General features: G+C 36.8%; 1 protein-coding gene across 1 annotated transcript in view; it reads right to left on the bottom strand.

Moving 5' to 3' along the window:
- Positions 1-15,149, bottom strand: part of TMPRSS11D (transmembrane serine protease 11D) — a 69,208-nt gene that overhangs the window by 13,384 nt on the left and 40,675 nt on the right. Inside the window, exons 4-5 of the mRNA XM_060011730.1 lie at positions 14,995-15,062; positions 1,383-1,537 (exon numbers count right to left, since the gene is read on the bottom strand). Coding sequence (XP_059867713.1) covers positions 1,383-1,537; positions 14,995-15,062 — 223 coding nt within the window. The remainder of the gene's footprint in view (positions 1-1,382; positions 1,538-14,994; positions 15,063-15,149) is intronic.

Here is a 15,149-nt window from a genome sequence, read left to right as displayed (position 1 = left end):
CTTAAGCTAGCAGTACATGACAGAGTTGAAGGAGTGTCCTTAAATTCTATGCATATATTAAGTAATTCCTTTTTTTTTAAAGTCATGCAAAAATATTAATGGAGTACTTATTATGTGCTAGACACTGGGTAGTAGAAGGACAGTAGGATGAACAAGGCAGACTGGTCCTTTTTAGAAAACTTACAGAGTAGCATGAAGACACAGAAATAATATTATAGTTTCAATTGTGATAAACGCTGTGAAGGAAAATGAAGGTGTGTATGACAGAGGTAAATAATTTAGTACTGGAAGTTAGAAAAGACTTACATTAGAAAGAAATGATTCAGATGATACTTGACAGATGCAAGGGGGTGATCTAACCTGTGTTATAAGAAACTGGAATAATGTATGCAAAGGCCCTGAGGCAAGAGGGAGAGAATTTTTGCAAACAGAGAAAGTGAAGGTGTGGCCAGATTGTGGTGCATGAGGAAGAGAATGGTATAATAAATGGCTAGAGGGGTAAGTATGAACCAGATCATACAGTGCTTTAGATGAGATCACCATATCATTTATTGTCCAAACCAGAAAACGTAAAGGCTAATATTAATAATGGTTCTTGGACAATTGGCATGAACCCAGGACTGTCCTGGGTAAGCCAGGAAATATGGTATTCTTCTTACATGTGGTGTTTATGTTTTGTTTTTATTTTTGTTTTGTTTTGTGGGAAGCCATGGGAGCTTTTAAGTAAGATTGTATTTATATTTTAAAATATTTCCTTGATCAGTATGTGTACAATACATTGGAAAGGGCCAAGAAAGTATAGAAGCAGAGTAGCTTGGAGGCTAGTGCTGTAGTTCAAGTAAGAAATGATGTTGGCTTAGACCAGAGTGATAGCAATAGGGATGAAAAACAATGGAAGTAGATTCCATTCTAGGCAGAAGTAGAGAGGATTTTCAGAGAGGAGGTAGGGATATTGTTAAATCTTCTAATTTCCTTCTTTATTCTACGAGTATTTACCAGACACCTTCCAATTGCATGCTCTGTTCTCAGGGAGATAGATCCTTAATTAAATTGTTCTCTGACCTCGAACAGCTATTTACCATTCTTATAACATACCTACAAATTGAACATCTGACAGCAACATCCCTTATAAGGAGGGTGGAGAGGGAAAAATAATAAAGAATTTTTAGCAAATAAAACTTACTAAATGAATGCTAAATGATTCTTTAAAACTTTAGAATATTTTATATTGGAGAGCTATATATTATAGTTAGCGTCATAATACATTGTTTTCATAAAGTTTAATTCCAAGGGAAAAAGTCAGTCTCTCATTAAATTGAAACATGAATTAGAACTGGTAGAGAGATATATTGAAATGAAATGGCTAAAAAAATGATACTTGCGTTTTAAGTCAATTGCGTTCATTGTCAAGTTTCCAGGGTTATTCGGCATTTGCTGTAAAACAGACTGAATTTTCCTTTTCACTGATGGTTCATTGCTATTCCTGGCGAATTTAAATTTCATGACAGTATCTCCTATCACATTACTACCACTTTGCCTGAAAAACCATAAAGATATTTTTTAAAATGTATAATTATGATAATTTTCTGTCGTTCTTTTTATATACTCTTCTTGATTAAGCATTAAAAACATTACTTAAGAAATTTAACATTAGAACAGATTCACATAACAGTGTTTCTGTATGTAATGATATATCACATTGCTACCCCACAAACACTAGATTTCAGTGCATAGTACACTGTACCCACCATTCAGGATAGCTTGTTTTAAAGTCAGAATGGCAGAGTTTGAACACCAGCTCTGCTATTTACTGTTGGACTTTAGGTAAGTTTTTTGTTTCTTAATCTTTCTGTACCTGTATGCTCACATTAAAATGGGTTATTATGAAGATTATATGAATTAACATATGTAAGACTTTTGGGAAGAGTACATAGCATACAGTAAGTATGCTGTAAGTATTAGCTATGGTTAGACTTCACAAATCTTCAAAAAACCCCACTCATCTCATTAAACAAACTTATAAAGAGATGAACTTCCAAGTTTATGTGACTTATAGGCTCAAGTTAATTTTCTAGTACCTACACCCCCTTATCTGGCTACAAAAGCACATTTTAACTTCTGTAGTCATACGTTAAGATTTTTATCTCTGTTTCGATTAACTGTTGATATTTCTCACAAGAACCTTGATAATTTGGCTAAAGGTTATAATTCTCTAAAATCGATATAATATCCATTTCCTTCCATGTAAATTACCATGTAAATCACTTCCTCCACCTAATATTGGCGCTCTCCTTTTCTGAAAATGAATGTGCATTAGGCACATTTGGTTTTGATGCTCTCATATTCTAGGCTGCCTCCTCTCATCTCAATTGCTAATTTTGCCATAATATTCACCCCAGATATTAATTTAATATTTACTAGATAAATACTAAATAAGCACCTTTTTTGTGCTGGGCGTTATTCTTAGTTTCAGAAATTAGCTATGACCAAGATTCACAGTTGCCATTCTCATGAATAGGGCAGTTTAGATGAAGAAGCAGACACTGAATAAATAATTACATCTTACATTTCTAGCAACGTGAAAACCTAAATAATTTAAAGAAGCTTTTCATATAAAACAACCAGAAATGCTAGCGAAAATATAATAAATTCTATTTGAAATGCAAAGTTGGGCTCCTATGAAAATAAGGGAAATCTTAGAAGACTAAAAATAAAAGAATATGAATATTACATGGTAAGCATTAGAATTGCAATTGTTTTGTGTTTCAGCATTAATAGATACTGGAGATGAGGTCATGGGCTAGTAAAAAATAGGGAGACGGACATGAGGTTCCAGAATAAGGCTAGGTTTCTCAAAGAACTAGGCATTCAGTGAAAGCATAGTTTAGAAAGAAGAAGAACTCACATCATAAAAGAAAAAAAAGTTTAGTTGTCTCAGAGGTCCAGGTCTGGATGGAAAAAAGGTTCTCCTGAGAATTCATAATTATGAACCTGACTTCATGAAAGTTTTGGATTTACATTAATACCACCTGCATGGTCCCAGACACTTTAAGAAATTAACCAAAAAATGGTCCATGTGATGCCAATCCTCCTAGAGTATCTGATAGAAGCAAATGCTTTGGAGGTATGTATATTAAATCCAGACTGCATAGCATCCCAATTACAAAGTGAGATTAAAGATAAGCATACAACCTCAATGGTAAACAATACATCATGAGCTAGAATCAGAATAAGAAGAGCATCCTCAAAAAGTCCACATAATAAAATTAACAGATATTCAGGTAAGTAAATTTGAAATGACAAATGACATTAAAGGGGAATTATAAATATGAGAAAAGTATAGTACTTTTTCAAAACAGACAGGTAAACATAGTCAAACATACTTTTTAATTGAAATGAAAACTTGATGGATGAGTTACACAGAATAGTAGACAAAGTTGAAGAGAAACTGGTTAACTGAAAGAGATGAAATCACACAGAATGTAACATAGATAAAGATATGAAAAAGATCAAATATAGGCTAAGAGACAGGAGACATCTCAAAGTTTACTTAGTGAAATGTTAAAGAAGAGCACAGAAAAATAAAGGAGCAGCAGTATTACAAGAGATAATGAGAATTATCCGGAATTAATAGACATTAAGCCTCAGATCGAGATGAGTCTGAAGCATACTCAATAAAACAACACAAACACACAGATACATCATAATGAAACTCTGAACTCCAAAGGCAAATGGAAGATTTTCAAACAGTAGAGAAAAAACTAGCTACCAAAGAAAGTTTTGAGTGAAGGACAATTTCTTAATAGCAGTGATAAAAGGCAGTATATAATTGTATTTTCAAAATGCTGAGAGAAAATTGCTATCAACTTGGAATTTTATATCCACACTAAAGTATTATTCAAGAATGAGGCTAAAATAAGGACCTTTCATGCAACACAACAAAAACAAAACTAAATAAAAGTGTAGTTTATTGTTCATGTACTCTTGTTAAAGAATTTATGAAGGAAGTACTTCAGTAAGAAGGAAATTGAACCCAGAAGAAGGTTGGTTGTTAGGTACAGGAATACATAGGAAACAAAGAAAATGGTAAACTGGTAATCTAAAAAGACGTTGATGGGGGCGGAGTCAAGATGGCATACTAGGAGGACGTGGAATTTGCGTCTCGTACAACTGGGGCACCTACCAGGCACTGGTGGGGTACTGTGGACACCTAAGGGGACGGTAGGAACCCCCAGGCACTGGGTAGGACGTGGGGCCTGGGGGGAGTGAAGGGGGAGGAGAAGTGGAGGCAGGACGGGACTGGTGCCCCTGAAGGGCGGCTGGGGGAGGGGAAAAGGGGGAAATTGGGGAACGATTGGGAGGGCAGAGGATCAAAAGGGAGCATGGCCAGGTTTCCCATGCCCACTTGGGCCCCCAGGAACCTGCTGAGATCCCAAGCCTGATCCTCTGCCCACGGAGGCCCCCTTTAGCCATGTGGTCCTGAGGGAGTGGGAGGGAGGGAAGGGGGAGCAAAAGTAAAGGCCAGACCTATGGGACTGGAACCCCTGAGGGGTGGCTGGGGGAGGGGAGGAGTTCCTACATCCAGCAGGATCCACCCATGGTTAGGCGTCCAGTGGCAATGGGGGAGACCCTGAGGGAGATGGTTGGGGAGTGGTGTGAAGGAACAGAAGGGAACACAGCCAGTGCTTCCCCTGTCAGCTGAGCAGCTGGGGAGCCTGTTGGGCTCCCCGGCCTAATCCTCTGCCCTCGGAGCCTCCCTCCTGCTGCGCAGAGACCAAGCCCTGCTCCTACACCCCCATCCAGGGCCTCACCTCTACACTGGGAGACCCCCTCTGAGACCCCCTCCGACGCACTGGGCCTAAACCCTACCCACACACCCTCACCCAGGGGCCTACCTCTAAACTCTGGAACCCCACACTCTGGAGACCCTCCTTTCCACGTGCTGCTTCTCCCCTTCCACAGAGGTCCTAAGCAGAGACCCCCTGTGCCCCCCATGCTTGAATTCTGCCCTGCCTAGGCCCCGCCCCCAGGACTTTTTCCAGCTACGTGGGTCCTGAGCCTAGGTCCCGCCCCACGCAAAAACGTCACCCCCCACCCGCCTAGGTCCTGCCCCACACTGAACGCCGCCCCTGCCTAAGTTCCACCCCACCTAAACTCCACCCCCATAGCCAAGGCTTTTTTTTTTCTTCTTTTTTCCTCTTTTAGATTGGGGTTCTGATTTACCTTGTTGATTCATTGTTGTTGATTCTTTTATATTTTTATTGTTCCTAACAAATATTTTATTTTTCAAACTTTATCTTATTCTTTAAGCTTTGTTATTGTTCTCTCCGTCTGGCTTACTTCCCCCGCCCACTTTTTGTTTCCTTTTTTCTGTTGTGGTCTTATTTTACCTTGTTGCAGTTGTTCCCATTATAGTTTTATTTTTCCTAATATATTTTTTATCTTTCTGATTTTATTTTGTTTTTTATTCTTTGATATTGTACTGCTCCTTTTTTCTTTTTTCTCGCTTTTTTTTTTTTTTCTACTGTGCCACAAAGCTTGTGGGAACTTGGTTCCCAGGCCAGAGGTCAGGCCCAGACTCCTGTGGTGGTAGCTCTGAGTCCAAACCGCTGGACTAACAGAGAACCTCAGACCACAGGGAATATTAATCGGAGTGAGATCTCCCAGAGTTCCTCATCTTAGCACCAACCCCAGCTATATCCAACTGTCTGCAAACTCCAGTGCTGGAGGTCTGAGGCCAAACAACTAGAAAAACAGGAAAACAGCACCACCCATCAAAAAAACAACAACAACAAAAAGAAATGACAAAAAATATGTTACAGATGAAGGAACAAGGTAAAAACCTATAGAACAAATAAAAGATTATGAAATAGGCAGTCTACCTGAAAAAGAATTCAGAGTAACGATAGTAAAGATGATTCAAAATCTTGGAAACAGAATGGAGAAAATACAAGAAACATTTAATAAGGATCTAGAAGAACTAAGGGGCAAACAAGCAGTGATTAACAACACAATTACTGAAATTAAAAATACTCTACAAGGAATCAATAGCACAATAACTGAAGCAGAAGAATGGGTAAGTGACCTGGAAGATAAAAGAGTGGAAATAACTGCTGCAGAGCAAAATAAAAAAAAAAAAGAATAAAAAGAATTAAGGCCAGTCTCAGAGACCTCTGGGACAATATTAAACACACTAACATTCAAATTATAGGGGTCTCAGAAGAAGAAGAGAAAAAGAAAGGGTCTGAGAAAATATTTGAAGGGATTATAGACAAAAACTTCCCTAACATGGGAAAGGAAATAGTCAATCAAGTCCAGGAACTGCAGAGAGTCCCATACAGGATAAATCCAAGGAGAAACACTCTGAAACATATTAATCAAACTTTCAAAAATTAAATACAAAGAAAAAATATTAAGGGCAGCAAGGGAAAAGCAACAAATAACATACAAGGGAATCCCCCTAAGGTTAACAGCTGATCTTTCAGCAGAAACTCTGCAAGCCCAAAGGGAGTAGCAGGACATATTTAAAGTGATGAAGGGGAAAAACCTACAACCAAGATTACTCTACCCAGCAAGGATCTCATTCAGATTTGACAGAGAAATTAAAACATTTACAGACAAGCAAAAGGTAAGAGAATTCAGCACCACCAAACCAGCTTTACAACAAATGCTGAAGGAACTTCTCTGGGCAGGAAACACAAGAGAAGGAAAAGACCTACAAAAACACACCCAAAACAATTAAGAAAATGGTAATAGGAACATACATATCAATAATTACCTTAAATGCAAATGGATTAAATGCTCCAACCAAAAGACATAGACTGGCTGAATGGATACAAAAACAAGACCTGTATATATGCTGTCTACAAGAGACCCACTTAACCTACGGACACATACAGACTGAGTGTGAGGGGATGGAAAAAGATATTACATGCAAATGGAAATGAGAAGAAAACTGGAGTAGCAATTCTTATATCAGACAAAATAGACTTTAAAATAAAGACTATTACAAGAGACAAAAAAGAACACTACATAATGATCAAGGGATCGATCCAAGAAGAAGATATAACAATTGTAAATATTTATGCGCCCAACATAGAAGCACCTCAATACATAAGGTAAATGCTAACAGCCATAAAAGGGGAAATCAATAGTAACACAATCATAATGGGGACTTTAACACCCCACTTTCACCAATGTAAAGATCATCCAAAAAGAAAATAAATAAAACAAGCTTTAAATGATCCATTAAACAAGATGGACTTAATTCACATTTAGAGGACATTCCATCCAAAAACAACAGAATACACATTTTTCTCAAGTGCTCTTGGAACATTCTCCAGGATAGATCATATCTTGGGTCACAAATCAAGCCTTGGTAAATTTAAGAAAAGTGAAATCGTATCAAGTATCTTTTCCGACCACAACGCTATGAGACTAGATATCAATTACAGGAAAAAAACTGTTAAAAAAATGCAAACACATGGAGGCTAAACAATACACTACTAAATAACCTAGAGATCACTAAGAAATCAAAGAGGAAATCAAAAAATACCTAGAAACAAATGACAATGAAAACACGACTGCCCCAAACCTATGGGATGCAGCAAAGTAGTTCAAAGGTAGAAGTTTATAGCAATACAATTGTACCTCAAGAAACAAACATCTCAAATAAACAACCTAAAGTTATACCTAAAGCAATTAGAGAACAAAAACCCCCCAAAGTTAGCAGAAGGAAAGAAATCATAAATATCAAATCAGAAAAAAATGAAAAAGAAATGAAGGAAACGGTAGCAAAGATCAGTAAAACAAAAAGCTGGTTCTTTGAGAAGAAAAAGAATATTGTTAAGCCATTAGCTAGACTCATCAAGAAAAAAAGGGAGAAGACTCAAATCAACAGAATTAGAAATGAAAAAGGAGAAGTAACAACTGACACTGCAGAAATACAAAGGATCATGAGAGATTACTACAAGCAACTCTATGCCAATAAAATGGACAACCAGGAAGAAATGGGCAAATTCTTAGAAAAGCACAACGTTCCAAGACTGAGCCAGGTAGAAATAGAAAATATAAACAGACCAATCACAAGCACTGAAATTGAAACTGTGATTAACAATCTTCCAAGAAACAAAAGCCCAGTACCAGATGGCTTCACAGGCAAATTCTATCAAACATTTAGAGAAGAGCTAACACCTATCCTTCTCAAACTCTTCAAACTATAGCAGAGGGAGAACACTCCCAAACTCATTCTACGAGGCATCATCACCCTGATACCAAAACCAGACAAAGATGTCACAAAAAAAGAAAATTCCAGGTCAGTATCTCTGATGAACATTGTATGCAAAAATCCTCAACAAAATACTAGCAAACAGAATCCAACAGCACATTAAATGGATCATACACCATGATGAAGTGGGGTTTATCCCCGGGATGCAAGGATTCTTCAATATATGCAAATCAATGTGATACACCATATTAACAAATTGAAGTATATAAACCATATGATAATCTCAATATATGCAGATAAAGCTTTTGGCAAAATTCAACACCTATTTATGATAAAAACTCTCCAGAAAGTAGGCATAGAGGGAACTTACCTCAACATAATAAAGGCCATATAGGACAAACCCACATCAACACCGTTCTCAATGGTGAAAAACTGAAACCATTTCCTCTGAGATCAGGAGCAAGACAAGGTTGCCCAATCTCACCACTATTATTCAACATAGTTTTGGAAGTTTTAGCCACAGCAATCATAGAAGAAAAAGAAAAGGAATCCAAACCGGAAAAGAAGAAGTAAAATTGTCACTGTTTGCAGATGACATGATACTATACATAGAGAATCCTAAAGATGCTACCAGAAAACTACTAGAGCTAATCAATGAATTTGGTAGAGTAGCAGGATACAAAAGTAATGCACAGAAATCTCTTGCATTCCTATACACTAATGGTGAAATATCTGAAAGAGAAATTAAGGAAACACTCCCATTTACCATTGCAACAAAAAGAATAAAATACCTAGGAATAAACCTACCCAAGGAGACAAAATATCTGTGTGCAGAAAACTGTAAGACACTAATGAAAGAAGGATGATACAAACAGATGGAGAGATATACCATGTTATTGGATTGGAAGAATCAACATTGTGAAAATGACTATACTACCGAAAACAATCTACAGATTCAATACAATCCCTATCAAACTACCAATGGCATTCTTCACAGAACTACAACAAAAAATTTCACAATTTGTATGGAAAAACAAAAGACCCCGAATAGCCAAAGCAATCTTGAGAGAGAAAAACAGAGCTGGAAGAATGAGGCTCCTGGACTTCATACTATACTACAAAGCTACAGTAATCAATCATACAATGCTACAGTATGGTACTGGAACAAAAACAGAAATATAGATCAGTGGAGCAGGATAGAAAGCCCAGAGATAAACCCACGCACATATGGTCACCTTATTTTTGATAAAGGAGGCAAAAATATGCAATGGAGAAAAGACAGCCTCTTCAATAAGTGGTGCTGGGAAAACTGGACAGCTACACATAAAGAAATGAAATTAGAACACTTCCTAACACCGTATACAAAAATAAACTCAAAATGGATTAAAGACCTAAATGTAAGGCCAGACTCTATTAAACTCTTAGAGGAAAACATAGGCAGAGCACTCTTTGTCATAAATCATAGCAAGATCCTTTTTGACCCCACTGCTAGAGAAATGGAAATAAAAACAAAAATAAACAAATGGGACCTAATGAAACTTCAAACCTTTTGCACAGCAAAGGAAACCATAAAGGAGATGAAAAGACAACCTTCAGAATGGGAGAAGATATTTGAAAATGAAGCAACTGACAAAGGATTAATCTCCAAAATATGCAAGCAGCTCATGCAGCTCAATGTCAAAAAATGACAACCCAATCCAAAAATGGGCAGAAGACCTAAATAGAAATTTCTCCAAAGAAGATATATAGATTACCAACAAAGACATGAAAAGATGTTCAGCATCACTAATCATTAGAGAAATGCAAATCAAAACTACAATGAGGTATCACCTCACACTGGTCAGAATGGCATCATAAAAAAGTTTATAAACAATAAATGGTGGAGAGGGTGTGGAGAAAAGGGAACACTCTTTCTCTGTTGGTGGTAATGTAAATTGATACAGCCTCTGTGGAGCACAGTATGGAAGTTCCTTAAAAAAGTAAAAATAGAACTACCATGTGACCCAGTAATCCCACTACTGGGCATATACCCTGAGAAAACCATAATTCAAAAAGTGTCATGTACCACAGTGTTCATTGCAGCACTACTTACAATAGCCAGGACATGGAAGCAACCTAAGTGTCTATCGACAGATGAATGGATAAAGAAGATGTGGCACATATGTACAATGGAATATTACTCAGCCATAAAAAGAAACAAAATTGGGTTATTTATAGTGAGGTGGATGGACCCAGTCTGTCATGCAGAGTGAAGTAAGTCAGAAAGAGGAAAACAAATACCGTATGCTAACACATATATATGGAATCTAAAAAAAAAAAACAAAAAACAACAAAGGTTCTGAAGAACCTAGGGGCAGGACAGGAATAAAGACAGAGACATAGAGAATGGACTTGAGGACACGGGGAGGGGGAAGAGTAAGCTGGGACGAAGTGAGAGAGTAACATTGACCTATATACACTACCAAATGTAAAATAGATAGCTAGTGGGAAGCAGCTGCATGACTCAGGGAGATCAACTTTGTGCTTTGTGACCAGCTGCAGAGGTGGGATAGGGAGGGTGGGAGGGAGACTCAAGAGGGAGGAGATATGGGGATATATATATATACCTATAGCTGATTCGCTTTGTTATGCAGCAGAAACTAACACACCATTGTAAAGCAATTACACTGCAATAAAGATGTTAAAAAAAAAAAAACACCCTAAATGTAATGTGGTATATTTGGTTGGATCCTGAAATGGAAAAAAAGGACATTAGTGGAAGAACTGGTGAAAACGAAGTAAATCAGAGTCTAATAATGTACCAATGTTAATCTCTTAGTTTTGACAGATGTGCCATAGTTATGTAAGATGTTAACATTAGGGGAAGCTAGGTGAAGTGTATGTAGAAACGTTCTGTACTGTCTTTCTGTAAAGTTAAAATTATTCCAAAATAAGATGTTTACTTAAAAAAATTAATAAAATGATATTGACAGTATAATTACAGTGATTTATTTGCAGGTGTTACACATAAGGTTGAACTAAAACATCAGTAATACGTGAATAACAGTTCCAAGTTTCCTGTATTATTTGGAAGAAGGGTAGTGGATTAAACCAACTCTCCTTGTTTGTAAGAATTTTTTAAGAATAATCACTAAAATAAGATAAATGGAATGTAGAACTTGTAAATTAGTAAACGAAAAAAAACTGAAGAAAATACAGTCATACAAGAGAAGGCAAGATAGTAGAAAAAAGCATTAGAAAAACCAGGATGAAGAACATAAGATAATATGGAGGAAATAAATCCAAATGTAACTATCATCACAATAAATTGAAACTGACTAAACTCTCTAGTTAAAGGCAAAGATGGTCAGAATGCATTTGAAAATGTAATCTAGCTGTCTTCTTGTTTTAGGAGAAAAATCTAACCTGTAAGGACATATGAATGTTGAAAATGAAGATAAGGTATGTTGTAAAAAGAACCATAAGAAAGTCAGTGTAGCATAATAGTATCAGATATAAGAGATTTTAAGATTGAAAGACATTAATTAGTGATAAAAAGGATTAATACCTTGCTAAAAGAAATAGTTCATGAGGCAGATATAATAATTCTAAACATATAGGTGCTTGATAATATGTGCTCAAAATATATTGAACAAGGAGAAATAGGCAAATCCATAGTGCTAGGTTTTATTTGAATGACATAATTACTAAGCTTGATTGGAAGGAACAGAATTCCTATAATTAAGTCTAATAGGAATCCAGAAACAGACTCATAGACGTATGTAAACAATATACTATAGAAGTGGTATCACAAATCTGAAGGAAAATAACTTATGTAAAAAATTAAAAATCTTCCTCATGTCACACACAAACAAAGCACTTGAATAGGAACAGCAAAAATTTTAAATTTATAGTCAATATGGGAGATTTTCTTTATATACAAGATGATAAAGGATTTCTTAAGTAAGACCTTTTGCAACTGATTTTCTACAACAAAAGATGCATATACAAAGTGTTAAGATAATGCTATAGATAGGGAGAATATATTTGCAACTGAAAGTAACAATTGTTTGGTACCTCCTATAGACACAGAACTCCTACAAATCAATAAGAAAAAGACAAATCATAGAAAAAAACCAGAAAAGATGAATATGCAATTCAAAGAAGAGGTATCTTTAGTGAATGATAAACATGTAAATAGGTACTCAAACAGGACTGTGTTTTATACTTCATTTATTTGATCTTCATAACAACTCTATAAGAGTCATGTACCTACCTTCCTTGTGGGAACTGTGAGTAACAAACTCTCTTTTCAAAAGTCATCATCTCCTGATTTGTTGGCCTTACTGTACCTCAAATCTTCTATTGATGCAGTATATTTTAAAACAGAAGGGGAAGGGGAAAAAGTGGTGTGTGTGTGGATGTGTATTTCAGACAGAGGGAATAGTTTATATAAGAAGATCTTGAGGTTAGAGTGGAGAACTGAAAACAGCCTAGTGGGACTTGTGAGTAAATAACAAAGTAGAGAGTAGTAAAAGACTACCCCAGAAATAGAGATGGTAGGAGAAAACCCTATATAGGAAGGTTTAGTAAACTTTGTTTTATATATATATATATATATATATATATATATATATATATATATATATATATGTATATAAAAGGAGACATATATATATATCAAGAATACATATATCTGATGCACATATACATGTTTATATATGATATTTGACATATCATAAGGGTAAGGAATAGCAGTTAGAAGAACTTTAAGCAAATACTATGTTTAGCATTTCATTTCAAGAAATCTTTCTGGTTGCTATGTAGAATGTGGAGTGGAGCAAGACTGCAGGAAAGGAGACTCATTAGAAGGCTGTTCATAGACAAGGAGAGAGATGATTGAGGGCAGTGTGTTTGAAGTTATGGATCTTAAACATAATTAAGAAATAGAATTGTGAAGGTTAGATGGATGGATGTGTGGGTTGAGGGAGAGATAGGAATTTAGAGATAACTCATATTTCTTTCTTGAGCATCTGGGTTGAAGGTGACACCATTGATAGAGGTAGGCAATACTAGAAGAGTAACATATTTGGTGGGGGAGAAATGATAGGTTCTGGTCTGGACTTATTAAAGTTGAGCTGTCCAAGATAGCCATATGATGTTAAGTAGACGGCTGTGTATATTCACATCTCGAGATGAGAAGAGAGGACTAGCCCAGAGATACAACTTTAATAATAATTAGCATATAGGGGCAATGAAGCCCCTAAAAGGAGCTTCAGCGTGAACTGAGAAGATGAGAGGCTTACAGCACAGTCTGACAACACTTGAGGAAGAGAAGGAATAAGAACTAACAAAGAAAATTGAGAAGGAATAACTTAAGAGATAAAAGGAAAATCAGGGGTGTATAGGGTCATAGAAACCAAGGGATGGTACTATTTCAAAAAGGATTGACAACTCAACAGTGTTAAATACTGTTGAGAGGTCCAAGAAGAGGACTGATATAATTTCTTTGGAGTTTGTGATTCAGATGTCATTGCTGAACTTGGCAAGAGCAATTACTATTTTGTGGTGAGGTCAGAAGCCAGACTGCAGTGAAATGAGAAGTAAGTGGGAAGTGAACAAAAGGAGAAAAACATGCAGATTCAGTCCTACAAGTATTGCAAGCTCGTGGCTGGTACAGAGAATTTCTCAAGAAAGTACTAAGGTAAATGTGCACTGAACTGACTGAAATGCATTTTGGAAAATGCTCTTCCTATGGATTCTTCTTGAACTCCTCAGCAAAACTTAACTGACCAGAGCTCTATGCTCCTGGGTACTTAACTAGGTGACTCTTCCGAGAATAAGAAAAAATAATTTTCTTGTGGTATTAGTATTTGAGAAAGAAATAGTATAATTTCTCTCCCTCTGAAGAGCTTTTGTATATTAGTTGAAGGATTGAGCAATATGGACATTTGAGATATTTATGTTAGGGTCAGTAAGGGTGGCTCTTTTAGTTGGTAGGAATATCACATCACATCACAAGGATAAGTCCATATTCAACTAAGGTAAGAATGGCAAATAACTAGCTTGTGTGCTGCTACTTCGCCTATTATTTATTTACTTATTTATTTTTTTGCGGTATGCGGGCCTCTCACTGTTGTGGTCTCTCCCATTGCGGAGTACAGGCTGCGGACGCGCGGGCTCAGCGGCCATGGCTCACGGGCCTAGCCGCTCCGCGGCATGTGGGATCTTCCCGGACCGGTGCGTCCCCTGCATCGGCAGGCGGACTCTCAACCACTGCGCCACCAGGGAAGCCCTACTTCGCCTATTATTAATTCATAGCAGACACATCTGTGTTTGGCCACAGCATCCTTTATATTATAGCATTCCAGGCAGACAAAACCCAAAAAGCCATTTTTGGTGTTGGTTTAGTGTTCCAATCGTGCCCAGGACCACAACACTGCACATCTCCACAAGGCATTGTTTGCTACATAGACTGCATTGTGAATAGTATCCCCTGGAGTTATATAATAGAATAACCCTGTTGCTGTACCTTCACCCAACTCTCTCTCTACCCTTTCCTCCTTTTCCCACCAAGAACTGAAGTAATATGGTTATTTACATTAGTAAGTAGATCGTATGACATGTTTTGTTTTTTGGCATTGGTTTTTAAACTTTCCATGATACTATTTTCATAATATTGCAACACATTGTGTGAATGTCTCATTCATTATCTATGCTGTGAACAAAATCAAATGCACCAAGTTGTATCTATGCTTATAGATATTTTTTGTTGTATTTCCACTCACCTCAGTCCGACAACATGAGCTCTGATGAACTGGCTTCTTAAATTTGACTCTTCGAATGTTTTAGTAATCTGTAGAAAGAAAGGAAAAGACAACCTCTCTGTAATTACCGTTCTTTCTCTGTTTCCTCTTTCTGCCCAACCTTGCAACATGGTTGT

The sequence above is a fragment of the Delphinus delphis genome, chromosome 5 (assembly GCF_949987515.2).
Source record: "Delphinus delphis chromosome 5, mDelDel1.2, whole genome shotgun sequence".
NCBI classification, from domain to species: Eukaryota; Metazoa; Chordata; class Mammalia; order Artiodactyla; family Delphinidae; genus Delphinus; species Delphinus delphis.
This window is presented reverse-complemented; position numbering and strand designations above follow the sequence as displayed.